The 12,959-nt window shown below is 43.3% G+C and overlaps 1 protein-coding gene across 4 annotated transcripts in view; it reads right to left on the reverse strand.

Moving 5' to 3' along the window:
• Positions 1-12,959, reverse strand: part of LOC135195346 (dmX-like protein 2) — a 572,993-nt gene that overhangs the window by 137,040 nt on the left and 422,994 nt on the right. For 3 of the 4 annotated variants that reach the window (XM_064221627.1, XM_064221608.1, XM_064221613.1), the window contains one exon: positions 4,057-4,198. In XM_064221627.1, the coding sequence (XP_064077697.1) occupies positions 4,057-4,198 (142 nt within the window). The remainder of the gene's footprint in view (positions 1-4,056; positions 4,199-12,959) is intronic. The other variant, XM_064221621.1, reaches the window with a different exon arrangement.

The raw sequence follows: 12,959 nt of genomic DNA on the forward strand, positions 1-12,959 counted from the left end.
TGTTCGCTTCCTCAGGGATTCTCAAAACCCTAACTTTATGGATTTCATGAAGTTTGCAGCGAAAAGGGATGCGAATATTGACCCTCAAAATATTCTCTTCTTGGAATCCGATAAAAGAGATTCAACTTTGAGACAGTATGATGCTGCTGTCAAAAAGTTAGCAACCTTCCTGAGAGAATCAGATATTAGGATCATTGACAATCAATTCAGCTATATCCTTTTTCAGATCCTTATTTGAAAAAGGCTTAGCAGCTAGCACGATTACGACAAACAAGTCAGCTTTGAAAAAGATTTTTCAATTTGGTTTCAACATAGACTTGACAGATTCCTACTTCTCGTCTATTCCCAAGGCGTGTGCTAGACTTAGACCTTCTGTAAGGCCTACGTCAGTATCATGGTTCTTAAACGATGTTCTAAAGCTGGCTTCAGAAACTGATAATGACACATGCTCGTTTATAATGCTCTTAAGAAAAACTCTATTTTTATTAAGCTTGGCCTCAGGAGCTAGAATTTCAGAACTGTCGGCTTTATCCAGAGATCCGGATCATTCAGTTCCTTCCCACAGGGAAGTGCTACTTTCTCCGGAACGTAGTTTTATAGCTAAGAATGAAGATCCTTTGATTAGGAGGTGGAACCATCGGAAGGTACTACCCCTTCCACAAGATGGTATCTCTTTGCCCAGTTTCAACCTTACGAGCCTTTCTGTCTAGGACCTCCTCATCCTCATCGGGTCCTCTCTTTAAGAGAGAAAAAGGTGGTACTTTATCTATTAAAGGCATCAGGCAACAAATCCTGTACTTCATTAAACAAGCCAATCCTGACTCTTTTCCAAAAGCACATGATGTCAGGGCAGTAGCCACCTCAATTAACTATTTCCAACATATGAACTTCGATGAGTTGAAAAAGTATACTGGATGGAAATCGCCGACAGTGTTCAAACGTCATTACTTAAAGTCCTTGGAAGCTCTGAAATTTTCAGCAGTAGCAGCGGGTAACATAGTTTCCCCCGACTCTACCTAATCTTTAGTAGAAGATCCAGTCCTCCTTTCTACCTGCCTCACCCAACAGTTCGTCTATTCCTGCCTTGTTCATCTACGGTTACCTTGTGTCTTAGCTGCTTTTATGATGATGTGGTGGGTGTCCCTTATTTTTTTGCTAGGGGCACTCACAATTGATTGTGGATATTGATCTCTTGGATGTCATCCCCTTATTTTTATGCTAGGGGATACATCTTATTTTTAATGGTTACGGGTTTTGTATATTAAGTTATATACATTCCTTTATATGTTATTATTCTTGAGTTTGTTTTGTTCAACTTATTATGTTAATTGCTCTGGATTTCTGATACATATCTTTACACAGATACTATTTTGGTACATATATGCCATATTACCCCTGTATATATGTAAATTACCTTAAGTTAAGAAATATTATTAGAATTAAGTTTAATTTAAGCATATTTCTATTTTGTATCATTGTGTATATGTATCCTTATTAGCAATTATATTCTTTTATTTTATTTTACCTTTTATTTGAGACCTCTTTTTTGTTTTGTTGAATTTTGTTTACAATCTTGTGCTATTTCTCTGGTACGATTTCGCGCAGCGACACGAGCTGAGCCCAGAAAAGGGATTTTGACGTAAGGAAAAATCTATTTCTGGGCGATTGGCTCGTGTCGCCAGCGAAATATCCTTTAATCTATTATTTCTAGGGTAAATGTACTAACACATACCAGAGAATAAATAAATAAAGAAAAAGGTCAGTACAACTGACTCGCTCACCCTCCAAGAGGGTGTCGGTATGAACACTATGGCGAGTGAGACCACTACCACGAGCCGAATGCCAATAGAAATCTCCCACTACAAAATCCCCACAAGAGGAGAGCCGACCCACAGAGTGGGCAGCAACTACTACTACTCCATCCCATGCTGCCGACTGCTGCGCCTCTGGTGGCCATCCTGAAGTTAGCAGACAATCTTGGGCGATGGGATGGGTAGGGCGGGATTTCGCTGGCGACACGAGCCAATCGCCCAGAAATAGATTTTTCCTTACGTCAAAATCCCTTTTTTGTGTGTTATCTTTGAATTTTTATTTTTTATTTTCTTGTTTTTATTGTGTTGAAGAAGGAATTCAGTAAGTTTTCTTATACTTTTGTCCAATTTCTTATGTGTAATGTTTCATTTTTTATTCATGTTCTGTAAATTTTTGTTTAAGAATTTAGGTTTTTCAAGCTGGAGCTGTGACTATCAATTTTTTTATTGATATTATTGAATGTGAACCTAAATTTGTTTTTCTGTATGACAGTTTGTGAGAAGATTCATTTGTTGTAACTTGTGTTTGTAACATGCCAAATGGCCCTACCCTCATAGTTTTAAATTTTGAACAAACTGGACTGTATGGCACTCAAAGAAGAACAGCAATGCACAAACCATCAGATCAGTGTATGTCTTGCGGGACACAAGAACTGGGGAGGGAGTGATGAGCTGATTCAATACAATTTTGAATATGCCATTCCAATACAATTACACTAATACCAATCTGCGTGATGAAAGACTCATCCATCACCATTTTTCAAGGTTCTCTTCTTTGCCATCGAGTGGCTTTCCTTTCTATATAGATGATATTGCAGCCACTACTCCACCAAGCTAAAAGTCTCTTCCCAGCAAAACAACATTTATTGTCACCTCACCCTGAGACTTCTAGTCTGTTGACTTTACTTCTGTTTGCCACTAATCTATGTAATTTTCTACCCACATTTAAAAAAAATTATTCTTGCAACCCTCTGGTACATTAATTACTTTAATGTTATGCATGACATTATTTCTTCCTTTCCTTCCTTCTTCCTTTAATCCTCTTGTCTGTGTATTCATTCATAGAAAGTAAACAATGCATACCTGAAGGTTACTATTCTATTATGTATTACTAAGTAGTTTACCCAGGTTTCCAAGATATTTCTACTCTTGCAGAAAGAACATACTGTACAACTACGTATACAAGATAAGCAAGCTCCTAACATTTTATATGTAATAAAGATGATTCTGACACAAAACTTTTATGGAAAATGTTCTTGGAGAAAACATATAATTAAAGACGAAAGTACAGAGTGGAAAATGCATAATACTATCAAATGAAACAATGAAACGGGCTGCAACCAATGCACCTACATATTTTGGAGAATATTCCAAAATGAATAATCTTCATACAGTATTTTACAAATGAATTGAAGATAAACTGTAGGTAGTTGCTCATACAGTATTTCTTCCACTGTAACAACTTTGACATACTTACTGAACACTTGAAAAGTTCAACATCCATGATCAATTGAATCATTCATTGTGTTAACTGAATCTTTATCCCACGTTAATGTATTTTATACTCATATCAAACATTTCATCACAAGGAAACATCTAAAACATCTAAAGATATTTACCCTTCACCATCACTTTTAACCTTTAGTGTAAGCAAATAATTCCACATGAAATCCACCTAAAGCACTGTTAATAGTTATCTGAAATTATATGAAGCAGGCCAACTACAAGATACCCACAACAAAAAAATATCTGTTAGGCATATGAAAACCATGTTACATACTAAAAAAAATTGATTTCTAGTTTGTTGTATAATTCTAAAAGGAATAAAGACACACCATTACCAGCTATTTATCATGCTTTTGCCATGCTTAAAACTATATTAATAAAGCCCTACATGCTTCAACCATGGTAAAACCTTTGAGAAATGCCAATAAGTCTAATGGCTGAAGTATGATTACATTGGACTCTACCAAATGCCTACACAAAAAGACCACACCAAACAAAGCTGAAAGTGACAAAATTTAAGCAAACAAATGACAAAGATTTGAGGGGAAAAATGAAATAGACATTTCATTTACATAAGACAAAGTTGGAAACATTAACTTAGGAATAAAATGAAGAAATAGTCATTTGTTTTCTTTTAACACAAAGCAATACAACAGATAAATAGGTCTTACCAAACGTGAAGCCCTGCTACTATAGTTATAAACATGAATTGCGCACACAAAAGTGTGTATGGATATACCTTTGCCCTTACCCTGAAACTCGACTCCTGCTATTTCCAAAAACCGACTGACCACATTTCTTGCTGCACGCACTGTGGCCAGTCGTAGCAGGCACCATGAGTAGGAGTCAGGGTCACTGTGTTCTGTATTATCTGCAATAACCTTAGAAAAACAAATGCAGAATTCAGATACTGAAGGAGATTTTTCTTTGGCTGATAAAAAGTTGTGCTTTACATGAAAAACATTTCATTTTTACACTAGAATACAAATAACATATTAAGGGAGACTATCAATCAAAGAACCATTGCATAAAATCATGAAATTTCACTTTGAATTAATGTAAGTATTAGTTTACATATACATACTAACTTCTAACTTAAATAGTTTGTTTTACTTTATTGAAAGTTCAGGTTCCTTATGGCAGGCAAGAGATAATTAGGTACTCAAGAAAATCAGGTTTCAATTGAACTGAAATGGCACTATTTATATAAATCACCCACACACTTGAGGTTCTAATGACTTCCATCTAAAACTCAGTAAATGTGAATGTTCTTGTAAAAATGGTGGCCAGTATGGTCATAACAATGATATTTTTTATAATAAAAGAAAGTTTTATATATACTTACCCAGTAATTATATAGTAATTAGTTTCACTCATTCAGTCGTTAAAATTTTGAAATTTGTGGGTCACGCTAGAATGTTTTGGGGGTAGATGACTTGGTGCCGCCCACTTTCAGGGGGGAAAGAGAGGTATAGCAAAGAGCTTCAATTTGTTTATGCCCTTATGTCCAAGAGAGGGGAGGAGGGAGGGCTCTGATCATGCAATTACTGGGTAAGTATATATAAAACTTTTTATTATAAAAATATCATTTTTATGTATGTAACTTACCCAGTAAACTCAGTAATTACATAGCTGATTCCCATATTGCTAGGAGGTGGGATACATGGACATATATCTACTGCAAAACATTATTCTGGGTTCGATCTGTGTCGGCCGGTGAAATGTTCCTGTAGGACACATTTCTAGGTATAAATAGATGCTAAATATACCAGAGAAAAAAGCTAAATGGAATGCTGAAGTTACTACCTCCAGCTCGCTCACCCAAAAAGGGTGTCGGTATAAGACAAGGGCGAGTGGAAACCACTACCACAGATATTCTGCCAATGAGAAGACTCCTCTCAAAACCCCTCTCTAGATAGGTGCCGTTACGTCTACCCTACATCTACCTTCCGCTTGCTACTACTACAACTGCCCAAACGCTTCATTCCTGTATTAGCACATCTAGTGTACGCATGCGCTTTTCTAACTGTCCTCAAGAAGAGTTTTTTGGCGAAGCATGTCTGCCCAAGTGCCCCAAGCTTCTTCATCTAAGTTGAGTACATATTCCATTTCTGGGCTCAGCCTGTGTCGCTCCATGAAATGATTCCTTAGCACTCATTTCTAGGGTAAAAATATTGCTATTAATATCAGAGAAAAAAGCTAATATGGATATGCCAGAGTATTCTGGCTCGCTCACCTTATTTAAGGTGTCGGTATGGTATCTGGGGCGAGTGAAACCACTACCAGAGGTCCCTTGCCATTTAGTCTCTTCCTCCTTCAATATCCCTCATCTACAGAGGAGCCAATCTAAGCCCCACTACTTGCTACCACTATGGCTAACGCCTCGGATCTCATTCCTTTTGATAGCACGATTCACGCTGCACGCGTTTCTTCGCTTGTGATCGTGTTTCTGGAATATCCTCCTTTTTCTTTCATCATGGAACGTCAAGCTGTTGCTGCATCCAAGTTAAGTCCTACTATTAATGGTTGACACTTTTTAGGATCTACCTTTGGCATGATAAACCAAATTAATTAGGTTTTTATAGGATGGCGTCCCATGCGGCACCGTTCCCGCGCCGCCATGCTCGGCTCGCTACCTCGTGTTGCTTTGTTTATGTGCTCCAATTGGTCTCCTATACCTATTGGGCTCGATGCATTGTTTAGCAGTACCATACTTGGATTATCAATGATGCATTTGATTGACGTTAATATTATTCTTAATATTATTCGGATTTTATTAGTCCGTTCACGGGGGATAGCCTTCGACCGAGCACATGCTCTCGGTTCATAGCCTACCAGTTAGCCTTCCAGTTTAGATTGTCATACATGCATGTATCTTTCTAGTTGTTAGATTACCTCTCCTTCAGGCACCCTTTGTGCGGAATACCCTGGTCCTTTCGCCCTATCGTCCTCGAGCCACCCTGGCCGCTTGCCCCTCGATTATTTCGTCACGACATCTAGGCTAGCTGCTCGGAGTTGCCAAGCTTTTGCCCAATCTTCTCGATTGGCTTTAGCCCAGCTTCTCTAGGACTCAGTTCTTTTTCTCTCACTTCATTTTTACTTCCTTTCCCCCCGTGTTAGGACAGGATAGTTATTTTATGTGTTATATGTTCATTGAGACGGCATCAGTTGGCCTATAGGCCTCCTTTGATCGCCTGGCCTTCCTCACCCCATGTCTGTTCACCCGGCCGAGAGTATTTCCAGGCGACCGCGTACGAGCCACCCCACTTCTGACCCCTCCCAGTCCCCTCCATCTCACCCACCTTGGTGGAGTGACGCTCGCTCACGCTGTCTCAGGCATCCGAGCACCCCCCCCTCTAGGGGGGATAGGGGGAGGCGTCTGGGAGGAAACTCGGTGAGCTGGCCCGCTACCCTGCCGTACTCTCCCTGGGAGTAGGGGGGAGCCCTGCTCAGCCGAGCCTTGGTTGGCCACCAGGCTTGGTGGAGCTCGGTTCTCCTCGGCTTGCTGGTCAAGTATCCCTCTCGCTATATATTCAGCCCATCCTCACTCCGCTCCGGCGGGTTCAGGACCCCACCGTAAGCCAGGCCCGATATTAGGATAGCTGACTTTCATGTATTGAGGCTCCGGCCTTTTTCAAGGGATACCCTATGTTGCATGCATGTTTTATTACACATAATGACATCCATTGCTATTAGTCTAAGTTTTTACGACGGCGGAGTTGTCTAACTCCGCCAGGTATTAACTTCCACCCTGTTCTAGTTATAAGTTATTTACTACGGTGGAGTGTCAAACTCCGCCATGTATTTCAACTCTCCACCTGGTCACCTCCTGCTCCACATCCGGTGTCTGTTTGGACTACTCCTTACTCCGGCGTAATGGGAATAGCTTGTTATCCTGATTCCATGTAAAAGTTTTAACTCCGGCTGTTTCAAGCCTTTTCCTACTACCCCTGCCGGATGCTTCGACAGGTGCACGGCAACAGAGCAGGTGCAGACTGGGTCATATTTTATTGTAATATTGTTTGTTAACGCTGAAGTACTCCGGCGTCAATGGCATATCAAAACCACGGACCTAGTCCAGAAGGTTGACGATGATACTCATGTATCATTTGACTTACAGGTTACCCATTGCTTGGATGTAGGCTGCAATGCTGTCCTCCAGGATCCCTGTGGGCACGAGGTCTGCCGGACTCACGCCACCTGTGCGGTCTGCCTCAATGAGTCCATGGTCTGGCACCACGAGAACTGCTTGATCTGCTACGAGTTAGTGGACCAAGATTCCTCTGAGGGCGTTCAAGAGGTCCGGGATGCTGCCTTAACCACCCTGAAGGCCTGGGTAGGTGGGTTTGGCCGTAACGTTGCCAAGGGCCAACCCTACATCCTTTCCAAGGAGTTGGCCACTCTATCTTCCCCGGAGGGAAGAGTACTTCAGCGGTGGACCCCAAAGTGGCAGCTCCCTTGATCGCTACTATTCAAGAAGCGGTCGCACAACCCCCCGGAGGAGGCGGCCACTCAAGAGGTCGCGGAAGATGTAGCAGCTCTTGACCTGGACCTCGAGCCAATGGCTGTGGACGACATGGGTCACGGTAAGAGTGTTGGTGAGGCAGGTACTGTAGGGGCTCAAGGGCTTTCCTTGAGCCCATCTAGAGCTGCTTCTCCTTCCACTTCTACCTCTTTCCAGGGATTCACCGGGGGACTTCAGTCAGTCAGACTGAAGTCCACTTCGGCGATCCCTAAAATTAAAGGCAAGCGAGACTACAAATCGCTATAAAAGTCCCTGTTCAATAAGTAAGGAACCGGCCATGTCGCTAAGTTTCCGGCTCACCATCCCGGAGCTGACAAGGCAAAGTTGACTCTCCCTTCAAAAGGGTCGAGGACCAAGACTTCTAAGGAGAAGGCTCAACCCTCCTCCTCTGACCCCGAGGCATCCTCTGCTAAGGGGTCTAGGTCCAAGGTTCCTAAGGAGAAGGCAGAGCCTTCCCCCTTCGATCCCGATCCTTTCTCTGCAAATATTTCCACAAATATTATGCAGCAGATGGACAGCATGGTCGGGAACTTGGTTCAGTCCAAGTTCCAAGAAATGTTTGCTCAACTATCCTCCACCATAGAAGCATCAGGGCAGTCTATCCAATCCATTTCGGATAGACTAGTCACCCAAGAGAACCTCATGGCTGGTCTCCAGGACAATATGGCGACAGGACTTGCGCAATACGGGCAAGCAGCCCACAGCTTGCCAATGCCGGATTCGTCTACCCTTCCTCCCTTCAAGCCGAACAACCCATGGAGGGTTGCCGCACACACTCCATTTGTAGTGGGCATGCTTACGAGTGAGGGCTGTGGAACTCAAAGGATTGAGGACTTCGAGTTCTATCCGGAAGGACTCCAGCCCCCTTTCATAGGCTATGTCCGACTGATGGAAGTAGCTATGAGGAGGGAAGACAAGGTCCCGAAGGAGATGGTAATCCTTACCCGGGACCAAGCCCAACAGGCATGGATACGTAACCTAGAAGAGTGGCAATGCACTAACACCAAGGTTACTGCATTCAAGAGCCCGTTTACGATATTCACCGTAGACGAGGACATGCCTATACCATTCATGTCTAAGGTGGCAGAGTTAACATTACAGGCAGCCATGAAAGACGAGCTTATGCCTCAGCTCCGGGAAACAGAACCGACTTCCCTTCTGCTCCCCGGAACTGCCGATCACTGGATGGACCTTCCAGCCACTTTCTCGGTAGGTAAGCTTAAGCCAGACTGCGGTATCACGCTTTTCAGCAAAAGGTTACCTAGAGGCTATCTGAAGGCCTCATACAGACCGAATATGACGCCAGGATGAGGCTCAGCAGGTCTCTCAATTCCCTGACTATGACAGAGGTATCGTCTCTTATCTACGGAGAAGAGGCGCAATTTAAAATCATTGCCAAGTCACTATTGTATTCGATGCAATGTGACTTGTATGATTTCGTCATAGCTCGGCGGAATTGTAAGAAGCACGTGCTGGCGGAAGCTACGACCCGCCACGAGCCCAACAGACTGATCGCCTCATCTATATGGGGCACTGACCTTTTCGCAGCCTCCGTAGTGAACGAAGTGCACTGCGAGGCGGCTAGGTTCAACTAGAGCCTAAGGGTTCGTTGGGGACTTGTTTCCAAACGAAAACCGGAGTCCGCCGGAACGAATCCCAAGTCAAAGAAGAGGCGGTTCCGGTATCTCAGGTACCGCAACCATCAACCTCCAAGGCGCAGCCACAACAGCAGTTTGTGCTGTTGACGCAACCGTCTCAGCAAGCACAGGCTTCAACCTCCTATGCTGTCTCTCCTGCTTACAACCCGGCATTTGAAACTCAGCCGTTTCAAGCCTTCAATAGGTTTGGCAGGGGTAGCAGAGCTAGAGGCTCCTTCCGTCACCAAGGCGCCGGAAGAGCCATGAGCCGAGGCAGGGGTTCCGTGGAGGACGAGGTGGACATCCTTCCACAAACCAGTGAGAATCCCCAGGTAGGAGGGAGGCTGTATCTCTATCGGCATCAGTGGAGGTTCAGCAAATGGGCCCAAAGGATTGTGTCCAAAGGTCTAGGGTGGAGTTGGCTTCAAGGCCCCCCTCCATCCAACACCTTTTATCAAGAACCAACAGCAGAATTGGTAGAGTATTACCAAGAACTCCTTCAAAAAGGAGTATATCAAGAGTCAAGAATTTAAAATTTCAAGGTCACTTGTTCAGCGTACAAAAAAAAAGAAAAAAAAAAGAAAAAAAAAACAACTCCAAGAAGTGAAGAATAATTCTAGACTTATCCTGTCTGAACTTATTCATTCACTGCAACAGGTTCCAGATGCCAACCGTTGCACAGGTGCGGACCTTACTTCCCCGTGGGGCCGTCACCACCTCTATAGATCTTACAGATGCCTACTATCATGTTCCGGTAGCGAGACACTTCCGCCCGTTCCTAGGCTTCAGACTGGGAAAGAAGGCCTACTCCTTCAAAGTGATGCCATTCGGGCTCAACATAGCTCCCAGGGTATTTACAAAGTTGGTGGAGACAGTTGTTCAAGAACTAAGGTCTCAGGGAATAATGCTAGTAGCCTATCTAGACAATTGGCTCGTGTGGGCCACAAGCATCGAAGCATGCCGCAAGGCGACGGTCATAGTAATCCGGTTTCTGGAACATCTAGGTTTCCAGATAAACAGAATCAAATCCCGGCTAACGCCGGAGTCCCGTTTCCAATGGCTAGGAATCCAATGGGACTTAAACTCTCATATTCTACCAATACCGCCGTTGAAAAGGAGAGAAATAGCCAAAGCCACAAGACAATTTCTCAAGAGCAAACAGACGTCCCGGAGGAACCAGGAAAGGATCTTGGGTACACTCCAATTTGCTTCAGTAACGGACGTTCTTCTGAAAGCCAAACTAAAGGACATAAACCGGGTTTGGCGATCAAGAGCAAACAAAAGATCCCGGGACAAGCTTGCCCCCATCCCGCAATCTTACGAAAGAGACTCTGCCCTTGGACGGAGATCAAGAATCTGTCAATTCCCTCCGCCGGCTTTAGTGATCCACACAGAAGCCTCACTAAGCAGCTGGGGAGGCTACTCACAGTACAAAAAGGTACAGGGAACCTGGTCCCTACCATTTTGTACTGAAGCTATGGCAGTGTTCCTCACCCTGAAAAAGCTTCATCCAGCCAAGAAGTCTCATATCAAGTTGGTATTTGACAGTGCAGTGGTAGTCCACTGCATTAACAGGGGTGGCTCCAAATCGAGCCACGTGAACCATGTCATGATAGCCATATTTTCCCTGGCAGACAGGAACAAATGGCACCTGTCAGCCACTCACCTAGCGGGAGTAAGGAACGTGGTGGCAGATGCGCTATCACGGTCAGTTCCGCTAGAGTCGGAGTGGACATTGGACAAGGAGTCATTCAAATGGGTCTGTCAACAAGTACCAGGGCTTCAGGTAGATCTCTTTGCCACAGAGTCGAACCACAAACTTCCTTGTTATGTGGCTCCCAACCTGGACCCTCTGGCTTACGCCACGGACGTGATGGCTATAGATTGGAATGTGTGGAAGAAAATTTACCTCTTCCCTCCAGTGAATCTTCTCTTGAAAATCCTGAACAAACTCAGGACATTCAAGGGTCACATCGCTCTAATAGCCCCCAATTGGCCCAAGAGCAATTGGTTCCCTCTTCTACTGGACTTGGGACTCCGACCTCAACAGATTCCCAATCCCAAATTGACACAACTAGTACAAATGTGTGTCCGCTTCCTCAGGAATTCAGAAAGCCCTAACTTTATGGACTTCATGAAGTTTGCAGCTCAGAAAGATGCCAACATCGATCCTCAAAACATCAGGTTCTTAGAATCTGACAAATGAGAATCGACCTTGCGTCAATACGACTCAGCAGTAAAGAAACTAGCTGTATTTCAGAAGGACTCAAATGCACAAACCATGACCATGAATCTGGCCATAACCTTTTTCAGAACATTGTTCGAGAAAAGATTAGCAGCTAGTACCATTACTACTACCAAATCGGCTCTTAAGAAGATCTTCCAATTTGGATTCAAAATAGATCTAACAGATTAAAATTTTTATCTATCCCAAGGCTTGTGCTAGACTCAGACCATCTGAGAGACCCGAGTCGGTCTCATGGTTCTTAAATGATGTCCTTAAATTGGCCTCCGACACTAATAACGACTCATGTGATTATATAGCTCTCTTAACCCCTTCAGCACTGGGACGTACACATGTACGTTTTTTACAGTACAGTAATAAAAGACCAGGACGTACGCATGTACGTCTTTCATCCCTCCTCGAAAAGCAAAGCGTTTTCTTCGGCTTGGATGGTTTCCAGACACAGTATTGTGTACGAGAGAGGTGCTGAAGCTCCACCCACAATTCATTCTAACCAATGAGCGTCCGATGGACGTCATGACGTCATTTTCATATGGGATATTAGGAGGGGTACTGGCCAACATATGCCAGTGCGCCTCAGGCTATTATCTGAGAAGGATGAATACGATTTTGTCCGTAAACCATGTAGATTTTAATTCTAAACCTTTTTCCCTTTTGATTGCAGTTATTTTATATGTTTTTTTTTTCAGTATCATGTCAGATGATAGTGTTTCAGAGTCAGGGTCTGAGTACCTGCCAAATCTATCAGATGATGATTATAGTGATAATTTCTTAGAGGTTGACAGTGACAACGAGTGTTTGGAAGACATTGAACCTCTTGTCGATGAAGGCTGTCGGTTCATAACTGATCCATCTTGTGACTTGCGCCAAGACCCAGCTCCCCCCTGATTCACGGAGGGTGGCAATGGGATTCCTGCTTACACACCAGATTTTACCTGCTTACGTGATGCATGGAGGCCTGTTACATGTGATGAGATGTGTTTTTTATAGCTTGTTGATGATAATGGGGGTAAATAAACTGCAACATACGTATATACGTATTGGTCACGAGATGCTGTTGCTTTTATCATCATTATTATTATTATTACTGTTTTATTATTATTATTACCAGTGCCGTAAACATTCATTGATGTATATGCAGTTTCTGTATGAAACCTAGGAATAACTGTTTCAGTAAGAAAACTAGTACTGCTATTACCACTACTACTATTTTACTACTACTGTACTACTTTTTC

This window comes from Macrobrachium nipponense, chromosome 20 (genome assembly GCF_015104395.2).
Source record: "Macrobrachium nipponense isolate FS-2020 chromosome 20, ASM1510439v2, whole genome shotgun sequence".
In the NCBI taxonomy this organism is placed as follows: Eukaryota; Metazoa; Arthropoda; class Malacostraca; order Decapoda; family Palaemonidae; genus Macrobrachium; species Macrobrachium nipponense.